Source organism: Heloderma suspectum, chromosome 5, assembly GCF_057233095.1.
Source record: "Heloderma suspectum isolate Gila_16-S chromosome 5, 16-S_ref, whole genome shotgun sequence".
Taxonomy (NCBI): Eukaryota; Metazoa; Chordata; class Lepidosauria; order Squamata; family Helodermatidae; genus Heloderma; species Heloderma suspectum.
Genome location: NC_139462.1, coordinates 159,601,787 through 159,619,604, shown reverse-complemented (window position 1 = coordinate 159,619,604; position 17,818 = coordinate 159,601,787). Strand labels below are relative to the sequence as shown.

Below are 17,818 nucleotides of genomic sequence, written 5' to 3'. Positions count from 1 at the left end.
TTCTTGGTAGACTTTCCGTGTTTTACAATTGCCCACAGTTAGCTTACCATCTGAATTTTTCATAGTAAGGCAAGCATTTCTGCTGCCTTACATAATTGTTATTTCACACAAAATAGTGCCTAGCTCATACACAAAAACTACATACCTATAGCCTAACATGCCCATAGCTAATGAATACATTAATATGTAAAACAACACTGAGGCATACTTACACGGATGATAAATCTAATGGCTGCACACCCAGAAGTAGCCATAACCTTGGCGCTATTAGGGACCAGATTAAACAGAATAGGCACAATGGCTTCTGCGCCATGATCAAACTTATTTCCCAGAACTGTTGAAAGATGGCTGCAAAGAATTAAATAAAGCTGGTTATCAAAACTAATTTGGCACCACAAGACAGGAACTCTAATTACTTGTGTAAGTAGAAATGTTTTTCAAAAATGCGTACTGTAAATACTTTGTGTGTAATTTCCAAACCCCAACATTTAACATAAGCCCATACGAACTGTCCTGCTGGAAGAGACCAACATCAATTTCATCCAGCTCTCCATTCCAACTTGAATCAGTCAGATGACTCTGGAAGCTCACATGCAAACTAATGCATTATTCATATAGCTGGCAATATAATTTTAATATTTTAGGTAATGGGGTGTGTCCCCAGTGCTCATAGGTCACATGCAATATCTTAGGTCCTTGACCTTCAATAGTCTGTAGCCACAGAAAACCCACAAAATCTCAACCTCTTTCTCACTCCCAGTGCCACTGTGTGCCCACTTCTCCATTCCAAATCATGGTAGTTGGTGCCCGCCTGATCATGGCTCTTTACAATATTGTGCATGCTCACAGCCACCAAGAGCAGCAGATAAGATGGGATGGAGGACGGGCTCCTGGCAGTGGACAGGCCTACCTCACAACACCGGCGCCTGGAATACTTTTAGAATCTGTTGAGATAACAGGTTTTTGTACAAAGTGCTTTTGCCACAAGAGTCGCAAACGTAAAATTGAAGCGGAATGTTAATATATTGAATGATGTTAAACAGAAAACATATTAAGCCTCATTACTTCAAAGCCTAAAGTGGGTGTGTGAGTATCAGCTCATGATTTTAAACATTTATGATTAGAAATAGTGAGGGGCCTGTGATTGTGGCTATTATCACTGCTTAGCCCTCTGGTATAATTCTATTTTGAACAATCTAATGCAGACTGATATTATGCAAAATCAATGACTTCCTGAAGCACTATTGCCTATAATTAACATTATTGTTGAGGCTTTAGAAGTGGGTTTGTAATAGTAGAAAACTAATGATTTGCAAAAGATGTAACTGCCACACTACCAAAGGGCATCACAGAAGTGTAACATATCCTACAGCTTTATTCTGAGCTCTAGTTTGGTCATGCATGTTGTGTCAATTATGCTACTTACCATAAGGAAATAAGCAATGTAGTAGAGTATTTTTTGGTATACTTCCAATATGGCCCTCAATATTCAACAAATTTACTACTGCCAAGGCACTTTAGTTTCAGTTTGCTTAGCATGTACTTACGCTACTGTAATGCAGGCTTCTCTAACCACTTGTGATCTGAGATCTTTAGCAGATAATTTAAATGCTCCATCCAACAGCCGTAAATGCTGGAAAAAGCCATCATATTGTGCAGCTCCAGCAACAAGCAATGACCGGACCTTCTTGAGCTGGAGGGAAAGAACTGGAATATTAACATTTCTGATTCCAAACAGAACTTTTGGACATAAATTATGTGAGGCATATCTAAAGAAATATGTAACATTTAACATTAAAAAGATATACCGCATTGGCTCGTTGATCCCAATCATGTTTATCATCTGACAAGATTTCCCTGATTTTATTAAGTGTTTCTTCGAGTTCACGACTAGAATAGATCTGAAAAATAAAAATGAGATAAGACTAAGGCTCAGTCTTGCAGAGTGAATAGCTCAAGCTAATTCAAGCAACCAAACCAAGCAACAGGAATGGTAACCCCCCCCCCCTTCTTTCCTCCACTGTCTAATTTGCCAATCTGATCTGAGGAAAATTCCTACAGGACCCACAAACATTTCCTGACTGCCCCTGAACATCCCAATCCTCCCATAATGAATGATAGTTAATTGTGAGGGGTATTGGCCCACACGCCACCTGGCATTCCCATCAGACATGTCTTGATTTCCTGACTGTCAGTAGCTTCTATAGCCCTAATCCAGTACATGGATAGTAAGGAGTGTACTTTATGTTAATCTTAGAGAACCCAATAAAACAGGCAGAGATGGGTGGAGGAAATCACATGTATGTAGGACCAGAATATTTTAGGGAAATATAGATGCAACCCAACATCCTGAAATGGGAAATGGGAAATAGGGAACCAGTACAGATGCTAAGATAAACCTGTATTCCACAATCTGTCCCTCTTTTGGGGGCAACGGACAGATACTGGAGTGTATATAGATGCAACGGAACTACTTCAGTGTTACTGACAAAAACCCAAAGCAAAATTAAGGAAGGACTGGAGGCAGTGCATCAAAATGTGAAAAGGACAAAACTGTATACTGGGATGACAAATGACAGAATGGAAATAAATGTAGAAAGAATCCTGGCCTGAACATACCCTTAAATACTGCTATAAAACAACTGCATTGTGTTGAAGGCAGCCAACAGAGGACAACATAATATCACAAGTCTTTGTTCCTACTCACACAGGGATAAAAATCATTAAACACTGAATTAATTAACAGCCACTATAAAAAAAAAAAAATGTTTGGAAAGTTCTCTGAACACTGCATAAGAATGTTTATTCTCATCACAAAGCATGGAGCTTTTCAAGTAAAAATAATTCCAAGCTATATTGATGGAAATGCTCTACTTTAATTTCACTCAGGTGATATTTCCTTGCCTGAAGTTCCCATAATTATGCATGAAGAAATGTCCCACTTTGGTTTGGGAAGCAGGTCACATGAATTGACAGACTGACAGCCTCTTATTTGACTTTGGGCAAGATTTTATGTTTTGTTTTATTTTAAAATATATAAACCACTCTTCATCCACAAGGGATCCCAAGACAGTGTACATATCACTGTAAAAACACAAACACAATGCTTCCTATGTCCTGCTTGAAGGCTACCAAAAACATATGGTTGGCCACTGTGGGAAAGATGATGCTGGACTGGTTGGGCCATGTAGTCAATGGGGCCCCACAATTTTTGGTTTCATAGCCATGCTAAAATCTGTGGTCGCCAAGACCCTGCCCTTCCCCTTCTTATTAACTTTGCACTGTTCCTCCATATGATATCAGGCATGATCCCCTGATCCCCTTCCCAGCTTCAAGTTTGGAGCTGGCATGGGTGGCAGAGGACTTGCTGGTTTGACCCTACGCTACTCAAGTGCTCCAGGCACCTCAGCAACACAGTGGCCGAACAACCACTAGCCTTTCTCCCAACCACAGAACTGGGGAGGTGGGCAGGGATCTCCACCCACCTCTGCAGCTCCAAGGTTAGGAGGGAGGCAGGAGCTCATCATGCATGCCAAAGGGTGGCAGCACACCTACCATGTGTACATGTAGAACCCTGGTCAAGACCAGGATTTCCGGTAGGAGCCATGTCGCCCTGGCAAGCGTCCTGCAGAGGCTCCACAGGTTGCCTCCTCGAACAGCTTTTAAAAGGTTGAAAAACCTTTTCATCTTCCCCTGGAATTAAAAGGGAAAGCCAGAATACCATCTGGATAAGATCTTGGAAGAACAACTCCTTTTGCGGAGCAGCAGAAGAGCTGGACTCTACGGTCAGTTTTCCGGAGCGTCATCTACTCAAAGCTGTTTTGAAACTCCTATGTAATTAGGAGACTTCAGGGCTGACGAGTTCCAAAAGTATTTATGAAAGAAAAATACCAACGATATCTGAGGACCTGCAAAATCTGTTGAAGTGACTGTTCGTTTGTAATTATACTTACTTGGTTTCTTTACGGAAGAGGAGGATGGCAGCATCAAGGGGAAGGAAAAAAGCCAAGGGACCACCACCAATTCCCCCAACCCCTTCCTTGGCAAAGGTTTCTAGAGAAGCTGGAGATGTAGAGCAGTTGCTGGCTCTGATAAAAACTTTGTCTTCTCAATTAGCAGAACAGGCTGAGGCTGGATACAATCCAAGATTCTATTACTAACCTTCAAGGGCTGTGGATTTAATTAATGGTTCTTTGCAAAAGATGGAATTGAAGGTTAATGCTCTCCAAGACCAGGTGTCTGCGCAAGAGATGGCTATGCATGTCTCCAATAATATCCTGTCTGCGAAAATTTCCCAACTGGAGGCATATACTTGTAGAGCGAATCTGCGTATCCCTAGTATCAAAGATCTGCCTGCTGATATAAGCCTGTTTAAATTCTTGGATAAATTTCTGCATGAGCTACTCGCTCTGCAATCTCATTATTTACTTGATATTGAGCATGCATACAGGGTTCCAGGTCCAGTTCGTGGCACCAAAGGGACTGCCTATACTGTTATAGTTCAATTTGCAAGAGTTTCCACAAAAAATCATATTTCGCACTTGGCAAGGGAAGTGGGAGAACTTGTTTGGGGGCCAACGCAAGACAGAGTTATGTTATTTCTGGATTTCACTAAAGAAATCACTGACAAAAGAAGGAAAGGTGAGAAATCAGGCAAGACAAATGAATCTGCAATATCATATCAAATATCCTGCTATATTTTGCATTCTTTTTGAAGGCCAGATGAAAAAGTTTTTAAATCATGAAATGGCGGAGGCTTGGCTAGCTGGCGTTCAAAGTAAGGCATGGGAGACATCTTCCCCAGCCTCATGAGCTGAGAACTTGTCAATTCTTCTTCTTCTTCAGATTTATTTGGGTTATAAGGTCCGGGCAGTACGCCAGTCCAGAGGACTGTTTACATATATCCCCATTTTTCCTTTTTTTTTTTACTTCCTCTTTTTTTACATTAGACATGATATACTGTATAATAAAATTCCTATTTATGTGTGTACAGATATGTATACATTCATATATAGATTTAGAAATGACACTATCTGAAATATAGATAGCATAAAGTTATTATTATTACTTATCCTTTTTAATTTCCTTCCTTTTTATTATTATTACTATCATTATTATGAGACTTTGATTAGTAATATTTTTGGCTGGTTAAATTGTTAAGCTTTACTATTATATGTTAACTGAAGGGCAATATATGGTTACTGGAAATGAATTGTAGGTTTGCTCCCTTGCTATAAGACCGAAGATATGATATTGAAATGTAAGGTCGATTATCTATGCTGTACTGAATTGTAATACTGGCAATGTTATAGGTATAACTTTTAAGTAGAATGATACTTGAAGTTTGTGTGTAACGCAGTTTAAATTTAATCCTTTTAAGTAACTTTTTAATATTTTTCTTTTTCTTTCTTGCTTTCTTCTTCCTTTTCCTTCTTCTGTTCTTTTTTTCCTTTTTTGTTACTGCTGTGTCCTCCTAAGAATACTGTATTGTTGGAAACTGTAGATAATGACTAGGTTGTTGGTACTGTTTAATTCATTTATAAAGATAAAAAATAGAATAAAAAGTATTTTTTTTAAAAAAAGAACCATGGTCAAGTCCAGATGTACAGAGGGAGAGAAGGGTAGCAGGGCCATTCCATCAGCCATGCTGACAGACCAGCAACTTTTGGCTCCTTCTCTCCTTGAACTATTTCATTTCAGCTGGTTGTTACCATTCTCTTCTCCCTTGGCTTTTTCCTTCTTTCTCTCCCAGAAATCTCTGGTTCCAACCTCTACAGCTCCCCTGGAGCCACAGTCCAGCCCATTTAAATTGAGACCCATCACGCAAGTCCGCAGCCTAACTGTCCATGCACAGCAGCCCTTTGTTTAGACATGGAGTGGCCTTTGAGCCAATTTCCCCACCATTCGAAACCTGTGCATGGATTCATTTGGTTTTCTGCCTCATATGCTTATGATTGTTTGTGGTATGTGGATTGATTAATTCAATCTTGGGGGTCACTGTTTTCTACCAATAAGCTAATTCCCACGTGACCATTATGTATATGTCTTGATTTTTGTGTGTTAAACAAATCAACTGCCTTCGCGGTAGACGTGTGTGTCTGCACATCATCGTGACAAATCTGTTGAGACATGCTATGACCAGTGTTAGAAGATCCCTTACAAGCATGTGTCTTGTAACATGTAACTCATGCACGGGGTTTTGGAGAGGACATTCGTTAACAGTGGGAAGACCAGATGAAGTTAAGGCACAGGACACCACATTCTAGTCTTCAGAAACAAGGAAACTTTCTTCATTTCACCTTTAAGTTCTTTTCTGAAAGAGTTTCTGAGACGGATGGGATTGCACATGGCCAGATAAACTCAACTATAGGTGCCAGAATGTTTGTTAACAAAAGGATAGCACACGTCACAGGTACCCGTGAGTCAGGACTACCACTGAATGCATTTACTGTAATTAGGAGTTTCCATGGTATCTACCATTTTATTTGGTAAAATGTCTGGGACAGATTGGCACCTTCTAGAAGATAAGTTATTTTGACTGGTATTTGGCCATTTAACCAAGGATTGGGGGTATTTTGGACCAGTTCAATACCAGCTCTAGCCACACTATAAACAACATTCTAGTATAGGTTTTCTGTCACAAATATTTCAAAACTGACTCTGCACAATACCAATGTGAAAACTCCAGTAACGGCTAAGCCTCAAGAGTTCAACTAAAACTAGGGAACTTGGTGGATAAATCAAGAAATGCAAATTAGAAAAATACAAATATTGATTCCAGAAACATTATTTGATGTTTATGTCTTCTCAAAATATCTGTCAGCAATGTCAAGCTTAGTAACTTAACAGTGCTAACAGTAAGAGATTGTTATAATGGTCTACATTATGAACAATCTTGTTAATTAGTAAGATTTTTAAAAAATCCAGATTGGAAAAGTTTATATAAGACACATTGGAATTATATATCAATACAGCTTAAGCTTTAATTTCATACCACTTATACAGACAATTCTGGGCTAATGAAAACTAATTTTATGTGGTTAAACAAAAAGGCTAGAATATATACTAGGCGATTGGTGGTGAAGCTTTGAGGCCAACTGAGCCAAGCAATTAATCAGAAGTATGCATTTATATGATCCTGTAATTGGGCAACATGATTTTATACCTGTAGACAACAGATTAGATCCAGAGTTGACCCTATCTGAACAGAATAGCTCCTTCCTATGGTGGAAGGAAATGAGATACAGAGGAGTCTCCTTGCTAGAGGAAGGCAGGGAGATTTTAGCCAATTCATCCCGTAATGCCACTTCACACGCTGATCTGAAAGGTCCCCCAACTCCTGAGAGCATATTTTTGGGGACACAGAGGCTGCAGGAGGGAGAAGGAATCAGTGAAAATTGCCCCCACCACCTCCACTTTGCCAGATCATCAGTTCGTTGAGTATTACTGATAGACAGGAACCATTAAGATTACAAAAATATCCTGAAACAGGACTGCAATATGTGCAGCCACTACATCATAGTTTGTGTTTACCTCCTCCCGCCTCACATTTATCCAGTTTTCTACCAATATCTACAATCTGACTGTGACTGGGTTCACACAACACGACAACCCATATTCAAGGCTGAGTATGGGTTGAGTGTGGGTTGTTGCTGAACCATGGATTGTTGTGTTCTATGAACCCAACTGCACTAACAAACCATGGTTTGTTAACCACAAACAACCCATGAAGAGAACCCATGGTTTTTTGCTCTTTGGTTGTAAACTGTGGTTTGTTCATAGTTAACAAACCACACAGCTGGGTTTATACAACACAACAACCCATCTTTCAACAACAACCAATGCTCAATCCACACTCAACCTTGAATATGGGTTGTCGTCTTATGCGAACCCAGCCTGGACCCAGAGAGCTTCGGCTATGGGGCAGTATAGAAATGTAATAAATAATAAAAAAAATAATAATGTGTGGTTCTTCCACATGCACTAGCATATGTACAATTTTTATATACTGAAACACAAAATCTAAATGTATAAATTAACTGGCTATAGCATATATGTCTGTTCCATATGCAGGCTCAAAATGATATTGCCCCCCAAAACCACTATGGAAACCACTGCTTTAGAACATAAGACTTGTGTCAATGCTACAATTGCGCCTATGACCTAAACAAATTTAACTACTACTTTGGAAGGGGTTATCTGTTTTCTCCCAGATACAAAAAAAAGTTTTAAAAAGTAAGATACTCACCTTTTAGTTTGACAAGGGGAGATAATGTTAAATCATAGTTTTGTGTGGAGTCCATAACATGATGCCCATGGGGACCACTGTGCCCACAAATACTTCCCTTGGCACTTGCCAGGTTGCCTGCTCCTCCTGATTTTTAATTAATTAATTAATTTTTAACTGGGAAGCAAAGAGAAGTGTGAGCCTTCAGCACAACTGTTATTTCCAGAGGCATTGTTAGGCTCCAGAGGCATTCTTATAAAATAAAAATGGCAGGTAGTTTGGTATGTAGGTTTTGGGGTTGGGCTGATAATGTGTTTTGCCTGTGTGTTTCTCTAAGCACCACCAGTTTGACTTCTGTGAAATGGGTATTTTGTTGTTCTTTGTGGGGGCAAATATGTGATTTGGCATTTCAGGCTCAGATCCACCTCTGCCTTGTACTCAGTTTATTGGCCAAGTTACTTGTTTCTGAGTCTCATCAGCTTGCCTTCTTTTTGGGGCAGAAAACTGTGGGTTCAAAGGAGTGGTTTTGTGTTTTGGAGCTCAGACACCACCTCTGCCTTGTACGTAGGTTCTTGGGCAAGTTACTTATCTTTTACTCTCACCAATCTGCTTTTGCAAAATAGGCATTTTGCGACTAGCTATGCCTGCCACGACAGCCATTTTGTAAATTAGCAAGCCCCCCACCCCCCAGCAGACATTTTATGACAGCGCTCACAACATATTCTTAAAATACCAAATGTGCCCACAGGCTCAAAAAGGTTGGGGACCCCTGGTTCAGTGATATGACAACAGGCCTAGCCTCCCCTTAGGTTCACACACTTGTCCTTCCCACTCTAGTGCAGCTATGATAGGTTCAAAAGATTTCACTTCTGTTTTAGATTAACCAGAGTTTGCCATGTCATATGAACCCAGACAAACCATGGCTAAACTTAACTATGGCTAGTGTAAACAAACCAAACTCTAATCATAGTTTATGAAGCTGTCTTTTTTCACTAACCATAGTTAAGATTAATCACACTTTAGGGTTCAGACTAGAATCAAAATGGAAGCTTTCCATTTCCTCCTTGTGATCAGGCTGGAAGAGGAGAGGGAAAAGTGTGAGTGAGGGGTGCGGGGTAGGAAAAGAGGCTAGGCTTGTTCTCATACCGCTAAACCAACCTTCCCCAACCTGGTACCTCCAGATGCTTTGGTTTATAACTCCCGGCATTCCTGACCACTTGCTGGGGTTGCTGGGAGTTGAAATCCAACACATCTAGAGGGCACCAGGTTGGGGACGGCTGTGCTAAATCATGGTTTAGCATTACATCTGAACACAGCCACTGCCTATTTACAAAGCAGTGCTGCTTTTGACTTTACGCACAGAATATACACCAACACATTTTGCTTTGCTTAGAATGTAGGAACTTTTGCTCATTGATAAAAAACACTGCAGCCATGTAATAAACCAAATTGGTTCATTAACTGAAATGAGACTTCAGTATTTGAATTCATAGTATATAGAAACAAAAGGTAAAGGTCCTGATCACCACCTTGTCCAATGCCTTATTCAAGACACAATTCTTCACACCATGTACTTACGCCACTTAAGATTAATCCACCTTATCACGGCTACCGTATGCTACAACTACAGAGCAGATGTGGTCAGAGAGTCTTATGCTACAGATTCCTGACCAAATAAACTCTCTCTCGAAATACAAGACACTCAAGAAGGTTCAAGCAAGTGAGCTACATACCATGCAAGTCCCACAACCCTACCCTAGTCACTAGCCAATCTGACTTGGGAGGATTTCTTCTTAACCCCAAATACATTTATCATTAAAAATCCTGGTATGGGAACTTAACTCAGCTACGAAACTTACCCAAGAGGTAAATCATTTAGCCCACCTTTCCTCAGCATTTCAAGGTAGCTCATGGCCTTCATGCTTAAGTGTTCTGATGCCACAAAACGGGGAAAAAACCAAGCCTTATTATATGCAGGCTCATGTGCTTTCATTAAATGCCATCAATAGTTAACATTTTATTGTTAAAAGACAAATTGTGCTATGAGAAGTGACAAATCTTGGAGCTATCAAAATTAAACCATATCAAGAACATAACTAAATGACAGCACCTTACCTGTACAGTAGGAACATCTGTAAATGCCTTTATAAAATCATCTTCATCAACAGCACCAGCTCCTCCTTCCTTGGTGGTGCCTGTTAAGTGTTAAAATGGTATTTAGCTGGGTTGTTAAATGACAGTTAGCTAACTGAAAAAGAGAGATCAAACCGATCACGTTACAACATTTGTTTATGAGATGCAAGTCAGAGAGCAATCCTATGTCCCCTAGACAGCGTCTGGGGGAGATAGGATTCTTTGGTTTCCTAGCTCTGAGCTTGTAGATAGTGCTATGAGCTTGCAGGGAACTGTGCTCCCTTCCCCCTCGTACCTGGGGCAGAGAGAACTGTGCGGTGGCTGCCCCTCCGTGCCTGTCCATGCTCTTAACATGGAACACAGACAGGGCAAAAGGGGTGTGTTCCTGGGGGCGGGGAGAGGACTGTGGAAGCTGTTTCAGCTGTCCTATGTGGTCTCCAGCCCCATTCCCACCTCCTCCCTGAAGCCACACTTAAGACACCCAAGTTCAGGCATCTAAAGCAAACTGCAGGGCAGCTGGAGCACAGAGGGAATCCTCTCTTCCATGCTTCAGCCACCTCTGCATGGGATAGGCCGTCACCCCGACTTCAGAGGAAGTCAGAGGCAACCATCTATCTCAATAGGATTGTGCCCTTAGTGTATTGTTCAGTATTTACAAGAACAGTAGTAATTCAGTCCTAAACACATCAACCTTCTCCGTCAAGGCAACAGATTCTGCACCTAGAAAAAGTGAATGCTGTTGCCCATATAATTATGTAAGCAGTTTTGCATAATTTATTCTGTTTCTACTACCTAGGGGTGAGTAAGAATGGCAATGACTGTGGCTCTCCCATGCTTAAAAGTTAAAAGTGAGCAAGAGAGAGAGCGCATGTGCACAAAGGCAGGCCCTCTAACCATTAGGCATAAAAGCTGGGATCAGTGGCAAGGCAGAGTGGAGGACAATACCTAAGAAAAGTAGGATAGGAATATCTTATAAAAGGCTAAAGGAATCTTGTACCTCATAGTGCAAAGTTCATCAGTTCAAATGAGACTAAGCTAATGAAGTGAATTAAACACCAGTGATTAAATTGAAGAATCGGCAAACGGGAAGAATGACTTTTTCAACGCCAAAGATGTGACAACCTGCACAAGCAGCAGAAGGTATGGAAGGTTGTGATTAGAGATTAAGTTGTGTGGGAGTTAGAAAGGTTGACTCTCTGAGATCTTGAGAATTTACAAGGATTTGGGCTTACTCCAAATTTGCTTTCTATTTTTTGTACTTCGCACTACACATAGTTAAGTTTTATTCATCACAAAAAGTGGCAGGTCAGTGGTTCAAAGATATTTGTCATTACTGAATAGTGACAATATATTGGCCTCATTTTCACAAAACATTAAGTGGGAAGTGCTGATAATTCTGGCTTATTAGTAATGAGCAGCATGTTCCCCAATTGCTCCTGCTTGGCTCCTCCTGCAAGCGGGAACAACTAAAGTGACCAGAAATTTACCAGGGTGGAAAAGCCCAGCAGAAGAAGCTTAGCTCCCAGATTGCCTCTCTTTAAACAAGCCAGTGTTTGAAGTTTGCTTACGGGTCCAGGTTTGTTAGAGGAGTGACAAGTCAGGCTCCTGGTTCAGACATAATGCTAAGCTTTTCTGTCCTTGTAGTTTCTGGTTAACTTGAGCCCAAGGGTGGGCAACGTCAGGGGGTCCAGGGGCAATTTCTTCGCCTGGAACCCCCCACCCCCGGCCCATACTTCTTCTGCCATGCAACTGAAATTCAGTGACATGGCAGCAAAAAACCTCCAAATTTGCAAAGTTTCCTGAAGATAGCAAGTTTGAAAGAAAACCAATACCTAACCCAATAAATAAGTTAGATTTATGCAGAGAATCCCTGCTTTTTTGAAATTATCACAACCATTTCAAAAGTGAAATCTGGTAGATGCACTAGGCTAATTATAAAAAGAGTTGGAAAAATACAGTAAAATAATCTGTGGTCACATATTTTAAAATATGAAAGGCTTTAAATGAAAATGATTAGCCAACAACAACATACATTAGTCTCAAAACTAGTTTTAAGCTTAAGAAAGCAAATCCTTTAATGAATTCAATACATTTAAAGGACACAATGTATGTATCTTTAAGCAATTCATTCATCAAATTAAACAACATGTTTGTGACATATTAGGTGCAACAGTAGTTAGCATGCACAAGATTTGTATAAATAAAACAGCAGCATTCTTTTAATACTTGAATACACACTGGATGCATGCTTGCTTGCTTATAAGTGTGCTCATGAAATATTTATATTGGGCAGAAAACAAGGTACCAGCTTCACATTTTTTCCTCTATTTTAAACCACAGTCATAAAATACAAATGTATGTAAATGATGTTTTTTTTTTTTAAGGCATACTTCGGAAGTCTTAGTCATTAATTTTTCAAAAATAGCAACTCCCAGAACAGAATTTATACTTTACCTCACGCCACTTCTCTTTTTTCAAATCCCCCCCCCACACAACCTGCCTGTTCTATAACGCCTTTGTTTAGCTCCAAACCAATGTTCATCCTATTATCCTTGTTTTTCCTCTCCCATGCTCAAAATTAGACTGTAAGTTCCTTGAGGCAGGGAGTTTTTTTTGGTTTATGTTTCTCAGTAAACCACTATGCACATTGAGGGTAAATTATTTACAGCAATTCCCACTGTACCTTATACAATTTTCAGACTGATATTAACCTACATTTTCCTCTATTTTCTTCCTGTGCTTATTTATATTGCAAACACCTCTGAAAGGATTCCAAATATTTTTAGCAGCAAATATTTAAGTGGCAGATGGTAATATGTGACTATATGGCCAACCCAGTTACATTTAGAGCTACTTTGGGTGTGTTCAATCACTCGGGCTAGCCTGGTGGGATTTTTGCCTTTTTAAAAACTACTTCAGAAATACACCTCACTTTCAACAGTGGCTTTCCATGTACAATGGATACTACTGCTTGAGATGGAGTACACAGAACTAGTTGCATGGTTCCTTGGAAATGTAGCTTTGCACTGTCACCATATTAATGCCAGTAAAATGCAGTTATAACTGAAAATGGGAAAATCTTTGCCACTTCATGCATTAGAGGATCTCTTGGGACAAGACACTTATGCAGCAGAGCAACTCTGAGCATTAGCTGCAAAATCTCTGGTTCAAAGTCTTAAATAAATTACTATTTCCGAGCCTGCCATCTGCAATATAGCTGATAATAATACTGGCCAACATTATAAGGTCATTGCAAGATGACTTAAATAGCATATGTAAAATACTTCAAGCATCTGAAGTGTGCTGTAGGAATGCTATTTTTCTTACTGCCCTAACTTCACTGTCCTTGTAGATACAGATTTCACCATCACCAAGATGGACACAAGATAGAAACAGGGCTAGAATCTTCACCATACTTGCCAACCACAACAATAGCTAACTCAGTGGAAAGATGATTCAGCATGCATAGCTGGATAGCTGCATCTGAAATGAGCTAACGTTACCTCTAGACTAGAAGTAGTTAGAAGCTCTTGGGTAAAAAAAAGTGTTGCTTTGCAGAAAAAGTCTCTGATTTCACATAACACAATACAAAGATTCAGTCAAACAGCATAAACATCCATGGTCAAAACAACCCTGAATGTTTCTGCTGAGAGTAAATGACATGCAATAATAAATTTTGAAGGACAATATAAATTCCATCTATTCTGCCACCATGTTCTGTAGATTCTTAGACCATAGATGATGTTCAATCTTTCATCAACATTCCAGGAAATTCTAGTTTTTTCTATGTATTGCCAGCATGCAGTAAATCTCAAATTCCAACACATGGGGGAAGGAGGAATGGGGCACACTCAGAAGAAATGTTTACCATATGAAAATGACTGGGAGATCAAATGTTCGGACAACCAGTGGGGGAAACAATGCAGCATCCTCTGTTTTGCCTGCCCCCGTGTGTGCCCATCATGCACTGGGATTATCCTAATTACCTGCACCGTGTCATCCAAACCCGGCTTGTGATGCAAGCATAGCATATTTTCACTCACCCTACAACCCATGGTGGGCGAAAATGCACTACGCAGGTGCTGCACTCCAGGTTTGGATCACACGGCAACCCTGTGCAGGTACTTAGGGTAATCCCAGTCATGTGACCACTGGGGGCGGGGGAAACAACCAATGGTGATTGTCTGAATGGGCCCATTGCATGATAGCTTTATCATTTAAAAAAAGTGAATATGAGAATTCTAATTTTCCTCTCAACATGCACATTTACACATCAGCTCAAGCCCTTTTTCATATATTGTCACTGAAAGCTAGTATGACTTAGAATCCCAAATCTTTATGAGCTGATTCACCTGCTCACATTGATGTTATAACTACAATTATCAGCATAGCTCAGGGATAGGATATGTGTGGCCCTCAGATGTTGTTGGACTGCAACTCTGATCATCACTCACTAATGGCTATGGTGGCTAGGACTGATGGGAGGTGCAGTCCATCAACACCTGGAGGGCCACATGTTCCCTACTCCCGGCTTAGCTGAATGAAATTACTCCCACATGAATTTACACAAATGGTAATCTCATGTCATGACTAAGGTAGCTGTCAATAGAGTCAAGTGCAACAAACTCTGTCTCAACAGGTCATGTGAAATAAAACAGTATCATCTTTGAAAACAAAACATGTGTCGTGCCTAGTATACACGTTTGCTGTATTTGAGGGCTCTGGACCTACAAAGTTATGAGAAGGGTTTTAGGAGTAATTTCACCATTCCTGCTGAATGATTGATCAGTTTAAAAACTTCTGGAGCTCTCTAGATTTCTTTGTAACCATCTGCCAATCACCCAACTCTTAAAAAGAAAAATAACATCAGTTTTTCCTTGTAGAAGGGAGAAATTTGGCAATCACTTTCAAGTTAAAGTGAAGAGCAGGTACACACAATGCAGCAGAGAGGTTTTCTCCAATGGCAAAATGTCTCAAGACTTTAATAAGCAGCCAGAACCAGAATGTATTTTGCATATTATCACTGCTTTGAGCTAACCCAAGAAAACCCCCTGAGAACTGACCATTTTCATGACCAGCTGAGCTTACTCATGTAAGCCCATGTAACAGTGCCCTATGGCTTATCAGTTTTGTTTGGCCACCCTAAACTGTACCAACCCTAGTTACACATTAAATATGACTTGGAATGGTTAAAGTTATTGTTTTCCAGGCCAGAGATGTGCACTATATTGAAAAAAACAACAGGTTATCATTATGTACAAAGTATGGTTCAAGTGTTCACATCACAAGTATCATAATCAGGAAAGCACGTTACGAAGATACACAGGGTTTACTTTTGGTCAACACATACAGTTTTTATAAAACCAAATATTAAAAAGTGAGGTACAGAATAAGGAATTATAATAATTTAAGAACTATTTGAATCAAGTGCTAAGAGTTTACATCAAAAGCAATGCATATCATACAGGTATGGCAAGACACTTTGTATCAGATCCCTTTGTCTTCTGTCATGTATAGCCAAATTTAGGGATATTTCACAACCTCACATTCAGTGCACACCTGTTGCAACCCTATACAGGAAAGATTATATTATGCTTGTACAGGACTAATGTACGCAAGACAAGATACATTTTTACAACTCTTACGTGTTTGTTTGTACAGGGTTACAGCACACACACCCTAGATGCCCTTAAATATAATTTAAAGTGTTTCCCGACTCACAATGAAAGCATCGTGAGTAACAAGCCTTCCAACATTTATGATGCAGCTTCAACTTTTAAAACAACCGCAATAAAAAGACAAAGTGGAAAATATAATAAACATTGCCTAAATCTTTCTGATAGGGCAATGCATCCTGAATATACATTCAGTATAACACATATGGTACCTCACCTCCGAACCACAATTTGTGATTAAAGTGTTGCTTGTGTTAGTCAAATACGTAAACAATATGTGACAAAAGTACCAATTCCTTTTGACAGGTCGTTCCATTTCCAGCCATTTCCAAAGAAAAAAATGAGTATCTCCAATTTATAATTCATGGAGATAGCACATCAATACATAAACAAGACGTGTTTATTAAACACATCTGCCACATTTATACTGGAATTAGTACCACAGTCCTGTGGTATTGTCTAAGTTTTCTTTCTCCGCTATCAAATTGTTAAGAGTCCACTTAGTGGACTATTTTACTTATTTCCAAGTATTTCCATGGAAGTTTCAATATCAAGTAATGCAGCAAAATATCAGACCCAACATGATGCTGTGTAAGTGAATACTGTGTGCATCTCCCACTATTCATGAGAAGTGAGGGGATCTAATGATATATCCCATGTATTTCTTTTTAAACTTCACTGTTTTGTGCAATTATAGTTACTTGCATATTAACTGGTTTATCTCTATCCACCCTACATGTCAATTCATATAAGCCCACAGTTTGTCAAGGTCCTTTACACTTTCCTGATCTGCAAAAATACCTGCAGTTATGAATTAAACATTACTCTTCAAAGTTTTTCAATGTAATTTTGGCTGAGCCAGGGTCAGCCAAACACAGACACAGACCCACCCACACAAGTTTGAATAGTTTAATCTTACCTCCAACTTTAGGCCCACCAGCAGAACCTGGCTTTCTTGAAGTATTTGAAGTATTTCCAGGTTTTTTAGGTGCAGGAACCTTGAAAGCTGAGGCAGCTGAAGATGGCCTATTTCCATCCACTGATTCTTCATCATCAAAGCTTTTATCTGTAAAGGATGTTTTAGAGAAAAGCTTGTGTTATAACTCCATCTTTTTCTTCTTTTTAAAAATGAACCCCCTTACAGCAGCATTCAGCAAAAGTCACCCACAATCAAATAAAATCAATAATAATTATTATGTCCTTTGTCTTCAAGGTATAGACAGAAAACAAAAAGTTTTTTTATTCTATTTCATTTCATATAATGGCTTTTCAAATGACACTGAAGTGAAATATATTTTTAAAGCTTAGTATTTTGGCAAGCCAAGAAAAAAAATCTGTTACAGGTCAAATATTTCCTGTCCACTTCTAATTTGTTGCTCAAATCAAATGCTTACAATTATCAATTCAATCCAGCACTTCAATTGAGAAAGATTCATGGCTTTTCTGCTACTCATGCTTGCCATTTCAGCTACACATCCTCTCACAATGTGTCTACCAACACTCCCTGCTTCATTCCTTCCACCCTGATTTTAACACTTACAATCACAGATCCGTTTGCAGATCAGCCGCCTCATTCCTCTGACAGCTCTCAATGCCCCTTGCACTAAGATGTTCCCACTTCCTCACATGGCCACACAGATGGACAATCTCAATACAAATCAAAATATTCCATATAAAACTGACAGAAAACACCATAGATCCACCACAGAGATTTGTGCCGGCATCCTTCTCTCTCTTCCCTGCACTAGGTACTGAAACAGCCAATCAGCTGCAAGGTGACATC

General features: G+C 39.6%; 1 protein-coding gene across 29 annotated transcripts in view; it reads right to left on the bottom strand.

The window, feature by feature from the left end:
- Positions 1-17,818, bottom strand: part of CLASP2 (cytoplasmic linker associated protein 2) — a 185,015-nt gene that overhangs the window by 88,623 nt on the left and 78,574 nt on the right. For all 29 annotated transcript variants that reach the window (XM_084857987.1, XM_084857997.1, XM_084857994.1 and 26 more), the window contains 5 exons: positions 16,955-17,101; positions 10,343-10,422; positions 1,809-1,901; positions 1,548-1,693; positions 213-348 (listed from right to left, as the gene is read on the bottom strand). In XM_084857987.1, coding sequence (XP_084714113.1) covers positions 213-348; positions 1,548-1,693; positions 1,809-1,901; positions 10,343-10,422; positions 16,955-17,101 — 602 coding nt within the window. The remainder of the gene's footprint in view (positions 1-212; positions 349-1,547; positions 1,694-1,808; positions 1,902-10,342; positions 10,423-16,954; positions 17,102-17,818) is intronic.